Source organism: Myxocyprinus asiaticus, chromosome 19, assembly GCF_019703515.2.
Source record: "Myxocyprinus asiaticus isolate MX2 ecotype Aquarium Trade chromosome 19, UBuf_Myxa_2, whole genome shotgun sequence".
In the NCBI taxonomy this organism is placed as follows: Eukaryota; Metazoa; Chordata; class Actinopteri; order Cypriniformes; family Catostomidae; genus Myxocyprinus; species Myxocyprinus asiaticus.
Window position 1 is genome coordinate 48,278,378 of NC_059362.1, and position 17,590 is coordinate 48,295,967.

Genomic DNA, 17,590 nt, shown 5'->3' on the forward strand with positions numbered 1-17,590 from the left:
GTCAAAATGTCAAATGTTAATATGAGTGGATTATCTCTCTCCATGTGGAATGTGAATGGGTTGGGGCACCCCATAAAAAGAAGGAAGGTTATTTCTATTCTTAAGCGTAAGAAATATGATATAGTGTTTCTTCAAGAAACGCATCTTTCCCCACAGGAAGCTGAAAAATTTGGGAAGATATGGGGTGGACATGTTTTCTTTAGTGCTGGCTCAAGTAAGAGCAGGGGAGTCATTACACTGATAAGTAAACATCTACAATTCAAATGTCTCAAACAGATTAAAGATAATTTAGGAAGAGTCATTATTGTTTTAGCAGAAACTCATCAATTCAATTGATTTTGGCTAATATTTATGCACCTAACATTGATGATCAGGGCTTTTTTATAGATCTTGAAGGGATGTTGCAAGCTGCTGGCACCCCTCATGATATAATATTGGGAGGAGACTTTAATCGTTTGATGGACTCAGTCCTTGATCATACTAAAGCAAAAGTGTGTAAGCCCCCTAGAACAACATTGACGCTTCACAGGATGTGTAAAAATCTTGGTCTTAGGACTATAAATTTTTTTCATCAGTCTATAAGATTTATTCTATAATATAGTGGATATAAAAAGCCTACACACCCCTGTTAAAACAGCAGGTTTTTGTGATGTAAAAAATTAAACAAATTTTTGAACCTTTAATGTAAAAATTACAACCTATGCAATGCCACTGAAAACCAAAGTGACACATTTCAGAGAAACCCTAACCCTAACCAAAACTTAGAATAACTTAACTGCATAAGTGTGCATACCCTTTTATAATTGAGTATGTGGCTGTGTTCAGAATCAACCAATCATCAAGCTCATGTGAAATAGTACACACCTGTCTTAACCTGAAGTGACTGTGATTAACTCCAAATAAATCTCAGCTGTTCTTGTAGTATTTTTCTGACATCTTCTTGGTTGCATGATACTACAAGAGCCATGGGCCACAAAGAGCTTACAAAGCATCAACGGGATCTCATTGTTGAAAGGTATCCCTCAGGTGAGGGCTACAAAAAAATTAGATATACCATGGAACACAGTGAAGACAGTCATCAACAAGTGGAGAAAGTATGGCACAACAGTTATCAGGAACAGGATATCCCTCCAAAATTGATGAGAAGACAATGAGAAAACTGGTCAGGGAGGCTGTCAAGAGGCTGACAGGAACATTAAAGGAGCTGCAGCTCTTTCTGGCAAGTTCTGGTTGCTCCCTACATGTGACAACTATCTCCCGTATTCTTCATCTGTCTGGGCTATGGGGCAGGATGGCAAGACGCAAGCCTTTTCTGACAAAAAAACAAAAACAAAACAAAAACATCCAAGCCCGGAAAAAACCTATATCCAGTCTCCCAAAATCATGTGGAAAAATGTGTTATGGTCTGATGAGACCAAGATTGAACTTTTTGCCCAAAATTGTAAAAGGTATGTTTGGCTCAAAAACAACACAGCACATCAGCAAAAAAAAAAAAAACAACACCATAGCATCATGCTTTGGGGCTGCTTTTCTTCAGCTGGAACTGGAGCTTTAGTGAAGGTGGAGGGAATCATGAATAGCTCCAAGTACCAGTTTTGGCACAGAACATTCTGGCATCTGCTAGAAAGCTGAAAATGAAGAGATCTTTCACCTTTCAGCATGACAATGATCCAAAGCACACATCCAAATCAACAAAAGAATGGCTTCAGCAAAAAAAAGATGAATGTTTTGGAATGGCCCAGCCAGAGCCCAGACCTGAATCCTATAGAAAATCTGTGGGGGGGGACCTGTAGAGGGCCGTACCAAGGAGATGCCCTCGCAATTTGACAGATCTGGAAAATTTTTGCAAAGAAGAGTGGGAAAAAAATAATCAAGTTTTTTATTTTTATTTCTTTTCTCTGAAATGTGTCACTTTGGTTATCAGTGGCATTGCATAGGATGTAATTTTTACATTAAAGGTGCAAAAATTCTGGTATGATTTATCTTTGTTTCATTTTTTACATCACAAAAACCTGCTGTTTTAACAGGGGTGTGTAGACTTTTTATATCCACTGTAGATTTTTTTATATATATGTCTAAATCCCTCATTTCATCTGTTGTTGATTGCTCAGTTGGAAACATTTTAGTCTCGGATCACGCCCTGGTGAGTTTAGAGATGTTGCCACATATAGAGAAAAATAAATCATATAGTTGGTGCTTTAACGTATCCCTTTTGCAAAGTCCTGAATTCCAACAAATGTTAAAGGCTGAAATCAATGTTTATATGGAGACCAACTGGTCCTCAGTATCCTCTGTGGGTGTGGCTTGGGAGGCATTTAAGGCGGTTCTTAGGGGTCGGATCATACAGTATGCCTCATTCACCAAAATATCCAAAGCACAAGAACTTGTGGAGTTGGAAGGAAATATTAAAAGTGCCGAGGCAGAGCTGAAGCGCCGAATGTCGTCTGATGGTCTCAGGGAACTGACCCGATTGAAATACAGATATAATACTATTTTGTCACGGAAAGTGGAGTTTTGGTTATTCAGGGCAAGACAGTCATACTTTGAGTCGGGTGACAAAGCAGGGAAGCTTTTGGCTAGATATATAAAGCAGAGAGAGTCTTTTTCTACCATTCCCTCAGTGAAATCTGCTGGTGGTGAAATATTTACCTCAGCCATTGATATTAATAATGCTTTTAAAGAATTCTATATTGATCTTTATAGTTCCACGTCTTCATCTACTGATGAAGATATTAGAAACTTTGTGGAACCATTAGATCTCCCTAAACTGACGACTGAGCAAAAAAATTCTCTTGATTCTGAGATAACCTTGGAGGAGCTTGGCGAGGAAATTAAGGCCTTACTTACAGGCAAAGCTCCGGGGCCAGATGGATTGCTGCTGAATTTTTTAGATCTTATGCTACAGAACTGGCTCCACTTTTGTTATAAGTTTATACAGAATCATTAAAGAATGGAAAGCTTCCTCCAACCATGTCACAAGCCCGGATCAGTCTGATTCTTAAAAAGGACAAAGATCCAAGCGAGTGTAAAAGTTACCGTCCAATCTCCCTGATCCAACTAGACATAAAAATATTGTCAAAAATTTTGGCTAACCGATTAAGTAAAGTTATGACATCACTTATACATATAGATCAGGTGGGGTTTATTCAGGGCCGCAGCTCTTCTGATAACATCAGGCGTCTCATCAATATCATGTGGTTAGTAGCGAATGATCAGACTCCGGTCGTGCCATCTCACTTGACACCAAAAAGGTGTTTGATATGGTAGAATGGGATTATCTTTTTAAGATTTTGGAAATATACGGGTTCGGGAATACTTTTATTGGATGGATTAAGTTACTTTATAGATACCCTGTAGCAGCGGTACAAACGAATGGATTAATTTCAGATTATTTTACTCTGGATAGGGGCACCTGGCAGGGTTGCCCTCTTTCCCCGTTATTGTTCTGTCTTGCCCTGGAACCATTAGCAGCCGCGATAAGAAATGAAGATGATTTTCCAGGGGTGATTGCGGGAGGTGTGGCGCATAAGCTTTTGCTTTACGCAGATGATATTTTATTATTTGTCTCTGAACCTACTAGTTCTATGCCTTGCCTCCACAGAATTATTAATTCATTTTCTAAATTCTCGGGATACAAAGTCAATTGGTCTAAATCCGAAGCTTTGGCTCTGACAGCGTACTGCCCAGTAACGGCTTTCCAGCCGGGTGCCTTCCAGTGGCCCAAACAGGGTATTAAGTATTTGGGCATTTTTTTCCAAGCAAATTTGTGTGATTTCGTTAATACTGACCCTTTAATAAAAAGGTTTTCGAGCAATGTGGGCAGGTGGGCTTCATTACATTTATCTATGATTGGGAAGGTTAATGTTATTAAAATGAATTGTATTCCAAAATTCAACTACCTGCTACAATCTCTCCCTATTGATGTCCCCCTCTCTTATTTCAAGCATTCTGATAGCATAGCGAAGTCCTTTATTTGGAATGGTAAACGTCCCAGATTACATTTCAATAAATTACATAGGCCGATTGACAAAGGAGGGCTAGGTCTACCCAAGATTTTGTTTTATTATTATGCGTTTGGTCTCAGACATTTGGCTCATTGGTCGCTTCCACCTGAGAGAGCCCCTCTCTGGTTTTGTATTGAACAGGATGTTCTTGCCCCTATTTCGTCATTGCAAAGCGTTTCTATCAAACTAACCGGAAAAGTTAAGTTACACCCCGTTATCTCACATTTGCACTTGATATGGACAAAAGAGTCCTGAGTGTTTAATTCAGACATTTATTTAAATGTTGCCTTTAGCATATGGCTGAACCCTAAATTATGTATTGATAAGTCCCCTTTCTGCTGGACAGAGTGGATTGTGAGGGGGGTTAATACACTCGGTGACCTATACGAGAGTGGAGTATTGAGACCTTTTGAAAATATGGTTCAACATTTTGGGATTCCCAGATCTCAGTTCTTTAGGTATTTACAGCTGCGCCACCTGCTCTGTACTATTTTTGGGAGTAGTTTACACCCCCCTAAAGTGGCAGATACTCTGGAAGAGGTGATTTCTGCTTTTGGAAAAGGTCATGAGTCATCAGTGTATTACTCCCTACTAATTCAGAGTCTGGGGGATGGAGCTTCAACTTCTCTCAAGAGATTATTGGAGAAATATTTAAACTTGGTATTGGAGGAGGGAGTGTGGGCTAGGATTCTAAAAAACATCAAATCTACATCTATAGATGTAAGGGTGCATCTTATTCAATTTAAAATTTCACATCGATTCTATTGGACCCCCTCTAGATTGTATAGGCTTGGTCTTAAAGACACACCCAACTGCTGGCGATGCCAATCAGAAGACAGGGACATGCCATGTTTGCCCCCACTAACCCACACTTTGCATGCCCAATGTGCAATAACGTTTGTGGATCTAAGATTGGACTCTACAGTCATTAAAGAACACACAGTTAATGAGGAGGGATTTCATCATCGAAACACGATGGACTACTATAAGCGTCCCATGACAGAGTGTGCATCAGCCGGTGCAGTTTCAATCTCTCCCCCTTAGATCAGGACATTCACACAACTCATAGAAGAGGCGCTGACCGCACAGAGAAATGAGGTTTCAGAGTCTGTAGTTATTTACATGATCTGCTTCCTTATTATTTGAACTTTAATAAAGCTATAACGTATTAAATATAACTGCATTAAAGATGTAACACATTAAATATAACTGCATTAAAGATGTAACGCATTAAATATAACTGCATTAAAGCTGTAACGCATTAAATATAACCGCATTAAAGATGTAACACATTAAATATAACTGCATTAAAGACGTAACGCATTAAATATAACTGCATTAAAGCTATAACGCATTAAATATAACTGCATTAAAGCTGTAACGCATTAAATATAATCTTTAAATATAAGTGCATTAAAGCTGTAACGCATTAAATATAACTGCATTAAAGCTGTAACGCATTAAATATAACTGCATTAAAGCTGTAACACATGAAATATAACTGCATTAAAGATGTAACGCATTAAATATAACCACATTAAAGATGTAACACATTAAATATAACTGCATTAAAGATGTAACGCATTAAATATAATCTTTAAATATAAGTGCATTAAAGCTGTAACGCATTAAAAATAACCGCATTAAAGATGTAACACATTAAATATAACTGCATTAAAGATGTAACGCATTAAATATAATCTTTAAATATAAGTGCATTAAAGCTGTAACGCATTAAATATAACTGCATTAAAGCTGTAACGCATTAAATATAAGTGCATTAAAGCTGTAACGCATTAAATATAACCGCATTAAAGATGTAACGCATTAAATATAACCGCATTAAAGATGTAACGCATTAAATATAACCGCATTAAAGATGTAACGCATTAAATATAACTGCATTAAAGATGTAACGCCGGGGTGTTTCTTTTAAAGATGCTTGAAGGACAGTTTAACACCACCAACTCTAGAAGCATGTGGCAGGGAATTAACATCATCATGGACTTTAAAGAGAATAAAAACTCTGCCATGAACACCGCTGCGTCTCTACCGGATGAGCTAAATACTTTTATGCTCGTTTCGAGGGAAATAACACCGCCCTCGTGGAGAGAGCTCTCGTGGCTGAAGCTACAGAGGTTAGTTCACTCTCCGTCTCTGTAGCGGATGTAACCCGATCATTCCGACGGGTGAATATCCTCAAAGCCGCGGGTCCAGACGGCATTCCGGGCCGTGTCATCAGAGCGTGCGCAAACCAGCTGGCTGGTGTTTTTACGGACATTTTCAACCTTTCCCTCTCTTTGTCTGTAGTCCCCACATGCTTAAAAATGTCCACCATTGTGCCTGTACCAAAGCAATCAAAAATAACTTGCTTAAATGACTGGCGTCCTGTTGCTCTGACCCCCATCATCAGCAAATGTTTTGAGAGACTAATCAGAGATTACATCTGCTCTGTGCTGCCTCCATCACTAGACCCATTGCAGTTTGCTTACAGCAACAACCGCTCCACTGATGATGCCATTGCATCTACAACACACACTGTTCTCTCCCACCTGGAAAAAAGAACACTTATGTGAGAATGCTGTTTATAGACTACAGCTCAGCATTCAACACCATAGTGCCCTCCAAGCTAGATGAGAAACTCCGGGCTCTGGACTTAAACAGCTCGCTGTGCAGCTGGATCCTGGACTTCCTGTCAAGCAGACGCCAGGTGGTTAGAATAGGCAGCAACATCTCCTCATCACTGACCCTCAACACTGGAGCCCCACAGGACTGTGTTCTCAGCCCACTCTTGTATTCCTTGTACACACATGACTGTTTGCTGATGACACGATGGTGGTAGGTCTGATCACTGACAATGATGAAACAGCCTACAGAGAGGAGGTGCACACTCTGACACACTGGTGTCAGGAGCACAACCTCTCCCTCAATGTCAGTAAGACAAAGGAGCTTGTGGTGGACTTCAGTAGAAAAGACAGAGAACACAGTCCCATCACCATCAATGGAGCACCAGTGGAGAGAGTCAGCAGCTTCAAGTTCCTCTGTGTCCACATCACTGAGGAACTCACATGGTCCATCCACACTGAAGTCGTTGTGAAGAAGGCTCACCAGCGCCTCTTCTTCCTGAGACGGCTGAGGAAGTTTGGAATGAACCGCCACATCCTCACACGGTTCTACACCTGCACTGTAGAGAGCATCCTGACTGGCTGCATCTCCGCCTGGTACGGCAATAGCACCGCCCACAACCGCAAAGCACTGCAAAGGGTGGTGCAAACTGCCAGACACATCATCGGAGGTGAGCTTCACTCCCTCCAGGACATATATACCAGGCGGTGTGTGAAAAAAGCTCGGAGGATCATCAGAGACTCCAGCCACCCGAGCCATGGGCTGTTCTCACTGCTACCATCAGGTAGGCGGTATCGCAGCATCAGGACCCGCACCAGCCGATTACATGATAGCTTCTTCCCCCAAACAATCAGATTCTTGAACTCTTGATCTCTCACGATACATACGTATATCAGCACAGCACTTTATTAATCTTATTATCTCACACTGGACTGTCATAAATTATATTATTATTATTATTATATTATATTCTCTCTTAACAACTGACTATCAACCGACAGCCTGAATGTCAATACAGTACAATACAACCTACTGTACATTCTATTTATACTACTATATATACTTTTTTATATGTTTATTATTTTTATTGAATAATGTGTATCTATATAGTGCGTATTGTATACTGTACAGTGTATGTTATTATTTGTATATTGTTGTGTGTAATTATGTGTATATCAGACATTTAAATTGTGCTGTGTTAATTTGATGTTTATTGTAAATTGGTATATGTCTCATCACTGTCACGACTGCTATGTTATCGGAACTGCACCCAAGAATTTCACACACCATTGCACTTGTGTATATGGCTGTGTGACAATAAAGTGATTTGATCTGATTTTGATTTGATGCAAGTTTTGCTCCAGATCCGCTTATTCCACAACAAGAGTGCTTCTGTGTTTACTTAATTGGTATTTTTGCATTATAATTCTCTCATACTTTGTGATCTACATCAGCTGAAGCTGTTTGGAAAGTTTAGAGTGCATCTGTGATCTGTGTAATTCTTCCTCTCCTCAGTCAGAACTGCAGCGATGCACTCACACGTAATCATTAGAGTTTAATATGATCTCATGTTACGTTAAATTACATCAAACGATTATTAGACAACGGAAATTTTTGTCGACGTTGTCAATAAAGCCGACTAATCGTTTCAGCCCTAATGGACAGGTGTGTGCCTTTCCAAATCATGTCCAAATCAATTGAATTTGCCACAGGTGGACTCCATTCAAAATGTAGAAACATCTCAAAGATGATCCAGAGAAATGGGATGCACCTGAGCTAAATAGCAAAGGATCTGAATACTTATGTTAGTGTGATACTTCAGTTTTTTCCTTTTAATACATTTGCTATAACTATAAAGTTATAAAAAAACAAATCAGGTTTTTGCTTTGTCATTATGAGGTATGGAGTGTAGATTGATGTGAAAAACAATATTTTAAAGCATTTTAGCACAAGGCTGCAACATAAAATGTGAAATAAATGAATGGGTCTGAATACTTTCTGAATGCACTGAATTTCCATGATTATTCCAGGCCTGTAAATCACACTTGTAAATTTCTCTGATATTTACAGGTTTTCTGTGACCGTGAGAACATTATAATTTCTGGTTAACTCTTGTTCAGTCCCAGATTCATAATAGTATTACACTTTGAACTAATTACAAAAAATGCAAATGTGACACATTTAATCTGGCACGGGAAGACAGAAAATGTTAATTTCATATATAATTACATTTCAATATTTAAATTCCACCAGAATGGCACAAAATGCAGAATTTGCAGAGATCTCACTTCAATTTAAACTTTATTATAAAACCAAATGGTTTGTTAGGAGCTGATGTGTGTGTGAAGGTTTTTAAGATCATGAGAAACATAAACTTTTGACTGTATTTGTATACATTAGAGTTACATTATAAAATTTCTTATTCAAATCACAAATATGAATTAATTTCCATTGTAACAGAGCACAATCTCTTCATCAGTATTTTTGTCTTAAGTGTTTTGAGGATGTTTAGAAATTATTACTGGACACAAGACAGAAGTCCTGATGAAAACATTTCTGGAGGTTTGTATGAAAGTGTTGTTGTTGTCATGAGAGATCACAGCAGACTGCAGGCTTGACACGTGTAGGTGTGATCTACATGTACATGTGTGTGTGTGTTCACTCACCCCCGAAGCCGTCAGGTACGTAAGTCTTGAGTACGATGTTACAGAAGACAGTGGGCAGCGAGAGAGGTTTGTTTCCTTCGTTGCGCAGTGAGATGTGTCTGTAACCCGCCTGCAGACCGTCTAACGGCAGGATCCTCTGACCGATCAGCTTATTATTATCATCATATACAGCGATACGCAACACGGCCAGATCGGGCAAAATCACCTGAACACACACACAGAAAGAGGTCAACAATTAGTTTCCTCATTAAAAACAACATAAAACACATTTCACTTCTGTAATATTCTGTAATAACAGAATATTCTGTTGGAAATAATGTAGAATTGAATTGTGTCGTGAAAAGAAAGCTGTAATATTATTGGCTAATATTATAGTCTCCTTCCACACACACTTGATTACATCAGCTGAAAAGATCATGAAGATCTTTAAGACAATAACACATAACATGCACTGATGATCGTTTCCAATATTTCAGGAACATGAATTAAGAAATTAAATATATTACATATTAACTCATATTAATAACTCCAGTCTTGACCAACACAAAATAGGTATCGTTTGAAAGTTTAGAAGCTCTACTTTCCAATGCATGTAGACATTATGACCAAAACTGAACAAGTGTTTTGAAATTTACAGACAAATCAGAAGTGTTACATTTTGATAATTTATAAAATCGTTTGCACTGTTCATATTATTGTAATCGGTAAAAACATCAAACTCATCAAATAGTCATGTGTCATATGTTGTTGGAAAGCTCACAAAGAGTAGAATACAACCCACCTATTTGTTTTACTCACAGACAAAAATATAGCGAGTAATAGTTAAGTATATGTCTTTGACAATTATGTTGGAGTTACTTACATACTGCGTTTTTGCTTATAATTTCACAAAAAATAAATGGAACATAAAATATCACATATCATTACTTAGAGGAGGTGATCATCTTTCAAACGAGTCCACACACAAGATAATCAGATGTATAGATCATTAGATAATCCACATGAAGCACAATGTTACATATAACCACCAGGAGATGGCGCCAAATACATGACACAGACTCAATGATGACTCAAATGACACAGAATGAAACTCATTCTGTGAAATCTCATTACTAAAATCATGTCTGCATGCTATGCAAACCTTTAGTCATTGTTGTGTTTGCATGTGTAATTAGTTCTTATGTACAATTATTATGTTTTATTTGTTTGGAGAGGCTTTTGGACACTATGATAAATTATTTTTGTAATGCTATAACTTTTGATTGCTTTGTCATATCAACACAAAATTGTTCTCAGATACAGTTGACATGATTGGGAACAAAACAAAAGCAGTTTTTTGGAGCCACTTTATTTACACCCAGAGCAATATAATGTCAAATCAGAAAAATAAGAAATAAAGTAACTTTTTGGCTTACTTTTTTATTATTTTTCAGCAGTTTCTTAGGCTGAGAGTCTCAGAATGTATCATAATCTATATCATTCAAATTTGAAAGGTTTTCTTTACAATGATACCTAACACTTGACCCTCCTTGTTTTTGTCGAATTATAAGTCTTTAATTTTGGGTATGCCACTGAAATAGGAAATCTTTAAAAACACCTTCAGATCTTAAAGGGTTAAACACGACACATGAGGAATGAAGCTTGAATTCCTGCTGTAGAAAACATCATGTCACATATAGATCATGTGTGTTCATCACAGCATGATGGGAGATGACAGGTGTCACATCAGGACTAAAAGAGCATCACACCAGTGAATAAACCCTCAAGTTGCATTCACACAGTCAGTGTTTGTGACAGACAAAAGTATTTACTATCATCTGTAAGTCTCTTGAATTGTGCTGTTCATACAGTAGTGGCTCACATCAGCTCATATACTTCACAGATCGTGAAGTCATTTGGTTTCTCAAACCCTCTAGCGCCACCAACTGTTCAAAGTTTCACATGCATTTTATATTTTAATGTTTGATTCAATTGGACAACAATTAAAATAAATTTTCCTCTGATTCAATGGATTGTACCGATTCTTGTCGAGTTTGACGCAACTGCTGCTTTCAAATAGATTTTGCTCCATTTTGAATTTTGTCGACAGCAAACTCGGTCCACAGTTTTTGGATCATCCTCAGATTCGGGATAACCTTGAGAGCATTCCAATAAACAGTTACTTGCAGTTTCCTGATATCTAACCGTTCACGTGTAACGCATCATGACAATGAATTATTTGTGTTTTGAGTCAGTCTGTATCTCACAAAACATCAAGAGAGAGTGTGATTTTGTTTCTCATATTTTTATTTTCTTGGCTTAATGAGAAATATTTCACATACTGTATGAATGCAAGTATTGCGAGTTATCTTTCCTACTTCTCGTATCAATCTGAGATCTCGACAAGTAAGATAATAAAATAATTTCTACTAAATAATTCTGACTAATAATTTCAATGTTTCAAGTCCATTTATTGATTTATTTGGTAATGTACAGCCAAAATAAACCGCTTTTCGTTTAAAAAAATAAATCCTTGTGATTTATTTTGCGATAATAACCGGCTGACTGTACCTACATTATCATTTACATTTAGTCATTTAGCAGACTAAATTATCAATTAAAATATTAATTATCAATTATACTTATTGCATTATGTGAGATTAACCGCTTCTGAACTACTGTGATGCACGTCGTCTGCGGAGGTTCACGCCAAACTCGAGCGTAAACAAGGATTTTGAAAGTGAACACAAAGCACCCCGGTTTCACTTTAATTTAAAGATCATGTAATGGCAAATGTTCTTGGTCATTGCAGGTTCATATAATATAAAATAATATAATATAATATATATATACACAGGTGAATTGGTGGGTTTTTGTTAAATGTGAGCCAAAATCATCACAATTAAAAGAACCAAAGACTTAAACTACTTCAGTCTGTGTGCATTGAATTTATTTAATACACGAGTTTCACAATTTGAGTTGAATTACTGAAATAAATGAACTTTTCCACGACATTCTAATTTATTGAGATGCACCTGTATATAGTATTATATTATACACTACCAGTCAAAAGTTTTGAAACACTTGACTGAAATGTTTCTCATGATCTTAAAAATCTTTTGATCTGAAGGCGTATGCTTAAATGTTTGAAGTAAGTTTTGTAGACAAAAATATAATTGTGCCACCATATTAATTTATTTCATTATAAATCTAAAATTTAATAATAAAAAAAAAGTTTTTGAAATTGATGACTTGGACCAAATAATAAAGAAAAGCAGCCAATAAGTGCCCAACATAGATGGGAACTCCTTCAATACTGTTTAAAATGCATCCCAGGGTGATACCTCAAGAAGTTGGTTGAGAAAATGTCAAGAGTACATGTCTGCAAATTCTAGGCAAAGGGGGACTACTCTGAAGATGCTCAAATATAACACAGTTTTGATTTATTTTGGATTTTGTTTAGCCACAACATAATTCCCATAGTTCCATTTATGTTATTCCATAGTTTTGATGACTTTACTATTATTATAAAATGTGAAGAAAAAAATTATAATATAGAATGAGTGAGTGTTTCAAAACTTTTGACCGGTAGTGTATAATTAAAGCTGACAGAATTAACACGTTAATGCATACGATTAATTAAAAATGTTTAACAAGTACATTTTTCTTAATTGCGATTAACACATTTACAGTTAATACAGCATAAACACTTGTGTGAAGGGCGGAACTTTTGTAATGTGTAACGTACACGCCACAAACAGACACACAACAGCGCCAGAGCCCTTCTACCAAAAGGAGCCTACAAGCTTAGCATAAAATAGCATAATGCAGCGGTCCCATATACACATTCTATGGGCGGTACTGTCATAACATGCTAGTTGACCGTTACACTCTCTCCTACAATAGAGCCACAGAGGTTGTTATGTCATAAATAAAAGAATCTCTTACGGCGCTTCACTGTCAGTGATAAAACAATGGAGAAAGAAGCTCTTAGCGCTATTTGTTGTACAAAACAAACCCAGATGGAACTTGAGACAGAAATCAAGTATTGTTCAGCCTAAGGCGCATTTTAATTACCACAGAAGCACGTCAAGTCTTAACTATCAGCAAAACGCAGAATGAGACATTTTTGTATGCAAGCGCTTTTCATGTTGAGTTAATGAACGCAGCTTCACGATTGCTGTAACAAAGCAGATACCCACAATCTACCGGCAGATTAATATTGTGGAGGATGCGAGATTTAATGTCCATTGCAATAAATATGCAACCTACGGTGAGACTCGTTCTTTCGGTTACTCAAACTCCCACTTACACTTTGGGAAACATTTAATGTTACTTGAATTGGTGATATTTTAGATCATTTCTATCTTTATACTGTGGAAGGCTTTGTTTGAAAATGTTAATAAAGCATTATATTGTTACATATTTTTTTGTTTTCTTTCCTAAGATGGAAATAAATGCATTTTGACAAGAAAAGAAGTATATATAGTGTCAAATCACATTCAGCACTTTCAAGATCTGCGATTAATCATGATTAACTACAAGAAATTTTGTGATTGACAGCACTAAATATAATATATAATAAAATACAGTATAATATGATATAATTTAATAAGATATAATATAATATATTACAAGAGCTTTTCAGGTTGGCTGGGACCCAAAAATAACAGTTTTTCAGTTCCTAATGAAGTTAAAGGCCAACTGGTGAGTGACCGTTTTATTTCCTGATGTTAGGTGTTGTGTGTGTGAGACGCTCATGACTGTGAGGATATTTGTAGAAACGAGTGTGTGTGTGCGTGTGTGTGTGTGTCCATCACACCCCTAAAAGCAGCAAATGGTCTCTCAATCTTGAAAGACCAAAAACATACCTTGGCTAGGTGGGCTGGACATGTTGAAGCCCACCTCAACCAACACTCAACAACTGATCTTTCTATCCTGGAAGAGCTACCAAATCAGCTACCCATTCAAGTCCTTTACCACCCTCCAACCTTTCAAGTGGTGCTAGCAGCCATCAACTCCCTCAGAAACAACAAGTCCCCCAGCAGTGATGGTATCCAAGCAGAGCTCCTCAAACAAGGTGGCTACTTGTGTACCAGGATGATCCACCAATACACCCTGCAGATCTGGGACCTGGAGAGTGTCCCTCAACAATGGAGGAATGCCAACATTGTCACTCTCTACAAAAGCAAGGGTGACAAATCCACCTGTGGCAACAGTCGTGGCATATCACTGCTAGCTGTTGCAGGCAAAGTCCTCGCAAAAGTCATGCTATGCAGGCTGGTGGAAAACCTAACAGAACATCTGCTGCCAGAGTCACAGTGTGGCTTCTGGATTAACCGGAGTACTGCGGACGTGATTTCCACAGTAAGACAGCTTCAAGAAAAGTGCCGCAAACAGCATCAGGACCTTGTCATGGCATTTGTCGATCTCTCCAAAGCCTTCGACACTTTGAATCAAGAGCTACTCTGGAAAATCCTAATAAAATTTGGCTGCCTAAGAAAATTTGTGAACATCCTGTCACAGTTCCATGATGGGATGGTGGCTCGTGTGACCATAGGGGGACAGGAATTGGGGCCCTTTAATGTATGCACCGGGGTAAGACAAGGGTGTGTGTTGGCGCCGGTACTCTTCAACATCTTCCTCCTATGTGTCACGAAACTTCTCCATGATGAGCTGGAAAGCAGTAGTGGGATCACTCTAGACTTCAGGCTAGATGGAAACCTTTTTAATATCCGAAAGCTCCAGGCAAACACCAAAGTCACAGCAGTGCAGGTCCTTGAGCTGCAGTATGCTGATGAATGCATGCTTATGGCTCACACCCCAGAAGACCTGCAAACCATCATTGCCGCTGCTGTAAAGGCCTACAGCAGACTGGGCTTGTCAGTCAACACCACCAAGACTGAAGTGGTATACCAATGGAGGACCAGCCCCCCACACACTATGCCTGTTTTCACCATAGAGCATCGACCACTTACAATAGTTCCATCTTTTAAACACCTGGGTAGCATCCTATCAGAGGGCTGCAACGCTGATCATGAAATCCATAACCGGATAAAACAAGCCTCTGCGGCCTTTGGTAAACTCCGTCGAAAGGTCTTCCAAAACAAGCACCTCCACCTGCACACCAAAATTACCATCTATAAATTCATCTGCATCACCACTCTTCTATACAGCTGTGAAGCCTGGGTCACATACAGTCACCACCTAAGGTTGCTGGAGTGCTTCCATATAAGATGCCTGCAGCGAATCCTGGGGATCACGTGGCGTGACCGTGCACCCCATTACGAAGTGCTGGCTAGGACAAACTGCAAGAGCATGGAGGCCACGGTCACTGAACACCAACTGCGCTGGCTTAGGCATGTTATTAGGATGCCTCAAGAGTGCCTGCCATGGCAAGTCCTGTATGGACAACTTCATCTGGGTCGTCAGTCCGCAGGGGGTCATAAGAAGCGGTACAAAGACCGGCTAAAAAAAAATCACTAATAAAATGTCAAATCGACCCCTCACGACTGGAAGAAGCTGCCGCTAACAGTTCCATCTGGCGGCAGCTCTGCCACACAGGAACTGAGCAGCTGGAATCACAGAGGAATATGAAGAAACAGCAAAAAAGACTAAGGAGACACACAGCCATGCCTGCCCCCACTAACCCACACTTTGTATGCCCAATGTGCAATATAATTTGTGGATCTAGGATTGGACTCTACAGCCATCAAAAAACACACAGTTAATGAGGAGGAATTTCATCATCGAAACACGACGGACTACTATAAGCAAGCAAGCACGCAGTAAGTGTGTAAGCGTGAGTGTCAGCACTGCAGCAGTGGGTGATTTATGGTTTGTGTTGTGAGAATCCTGCAGCATCAGCATCACAACTACACACTCCTGTCTCACTTTAAACAGTCTGTGTTAATGTCGCTCATCAGTGTTTGTGGTGTAATAGCACTCATTCTTTAAGCTCACAGGAGTTAGGGTTAGAAATCAGTAATAGTTATGAAAATTAAAATCCATTTGATAACTTGTGTGTCAAACTCGCTAGAGAGTTTGAGTATAATAAATCTGTTGTCTAAAGACTCTAAAAGAACATTCACAACACATGTGACTTCTGTAATATCAAGTATTTTCAAGTGAATATTCAGAGGGAAATAATGTAAGGCAGAACTTTATTTTATCCATTACGATCTGATTGGATGGAAACATTCGGCTTTGATACTACAGGCCTTTTTCACACTCGGGTTTTGGAACGATGAAGTAAACGTTTGCAGGGTAAAAGTCGACAGCGGTGAATGGGAGTGAATGGGAGATCACAGCAAATATTATTTTCACTTACCCATTTGCTCCAAGAGCAAAAGAAAAAATCCACTCTTACGTTTGAATCACTTTCCAGAAGTGTTTACAAATAGAGAGCGGTGGGGACCTGGGCATCTCAGCGAGTAAAGACGCTGACTATCACCTCTAGAGTCATGAGTTTGAATCCAGGGTGTGCTGAGTGACTCCAGTCAGGTCTCCTAAGCAACCAAATTGGCCCGGTTGCTAGGGAGGGTAGAGTCACATGGGTCACTATAATGTGGTTCTCGCTCTCGGTGGGGCGTGTGGTGAGTTGTGCGTGGATGCCGCGGAGAATAGCGTGAAGCCTCCACACGCGCTACGTCTCCGTGGTAACGCGCTCAACAAGTCACGTGATAAGATGCGCAGATTGACGGTCTCAGATGCGGAGGCAACTGAGATGCGTCCTCCACCACCCGGATTGAGGCGAGTCACTACACCACCATGAGGACTTAAAGCACATTGGGAATTGGGCATTCCAAATTGGGAGAAAATGGAGAAAAAAAAAAGAAAAAAAATAGAGAGTGGTGGATTAAGACAGTCAGATAGGAGAAGATGCCAGATTTACCATCACTCTCTCAGCAGCTGTAATAGAAACCCCCTCACAGCTGTGGTAATTCAGTTTTTAAACTAATTCCGGGGTAATATAACACAAAGAACAATGTTATAACTTACACTCATTATTTAAAAGAAACGATCATATAAAGAAGTTTACTAGATTTACGCTGCTTAATAAGGTGGAAACGCATCATCACAGTCTGTGAAAAAGGACTATTGGTTATTTTTTGTCCCACTCACACAGCCTTGGTGATCTTTTATAATTTTATGAAAATTCATTAAAAAAAAAAAGGTACAAACTTTTCTTCATAACGATACTTTTATTTTTAAAAAAAAGGCTAAAACAATTTCTAAAGATTTTTCCGAAACATTACCTTTTTCCCTTTTTTTATATTCATTTGAAACTAATGACATTTTCTAAACTATAATGAC

The 17,590-nt window shown here is 38.6% G+C and overlaps 1 protein-coding gene across 6 annotated transcripts in view; it reads right to left on the reverse strand.

The window, feature by feature from the left end:
• The window catches only part of LOC127409602 (1-phosphatidylinositol 4,5-bisphosphate phosphodiesterase beta-4-like), a 109,736-nt gene that overhangs the window by 25,262 nt on the left and 66,884 nt on the right, over positions 1 to 17,590 (reverse strand). For all 6 annotated transcript variants that reach the window (XM_051644277.1, XM_051644278.1, XM_051644273.1 and 3 more), the window contains one exon: positions 9,296 to 9,500. In XM_051644277.1, coding sequence (XP_051500237.1) covers positions 9,296 to 9,500 — 205 coding nt within the window. The remainder of the gene's footprint in view (positions 1 to 9,295; positions 9,501 to 17,590) is intronic.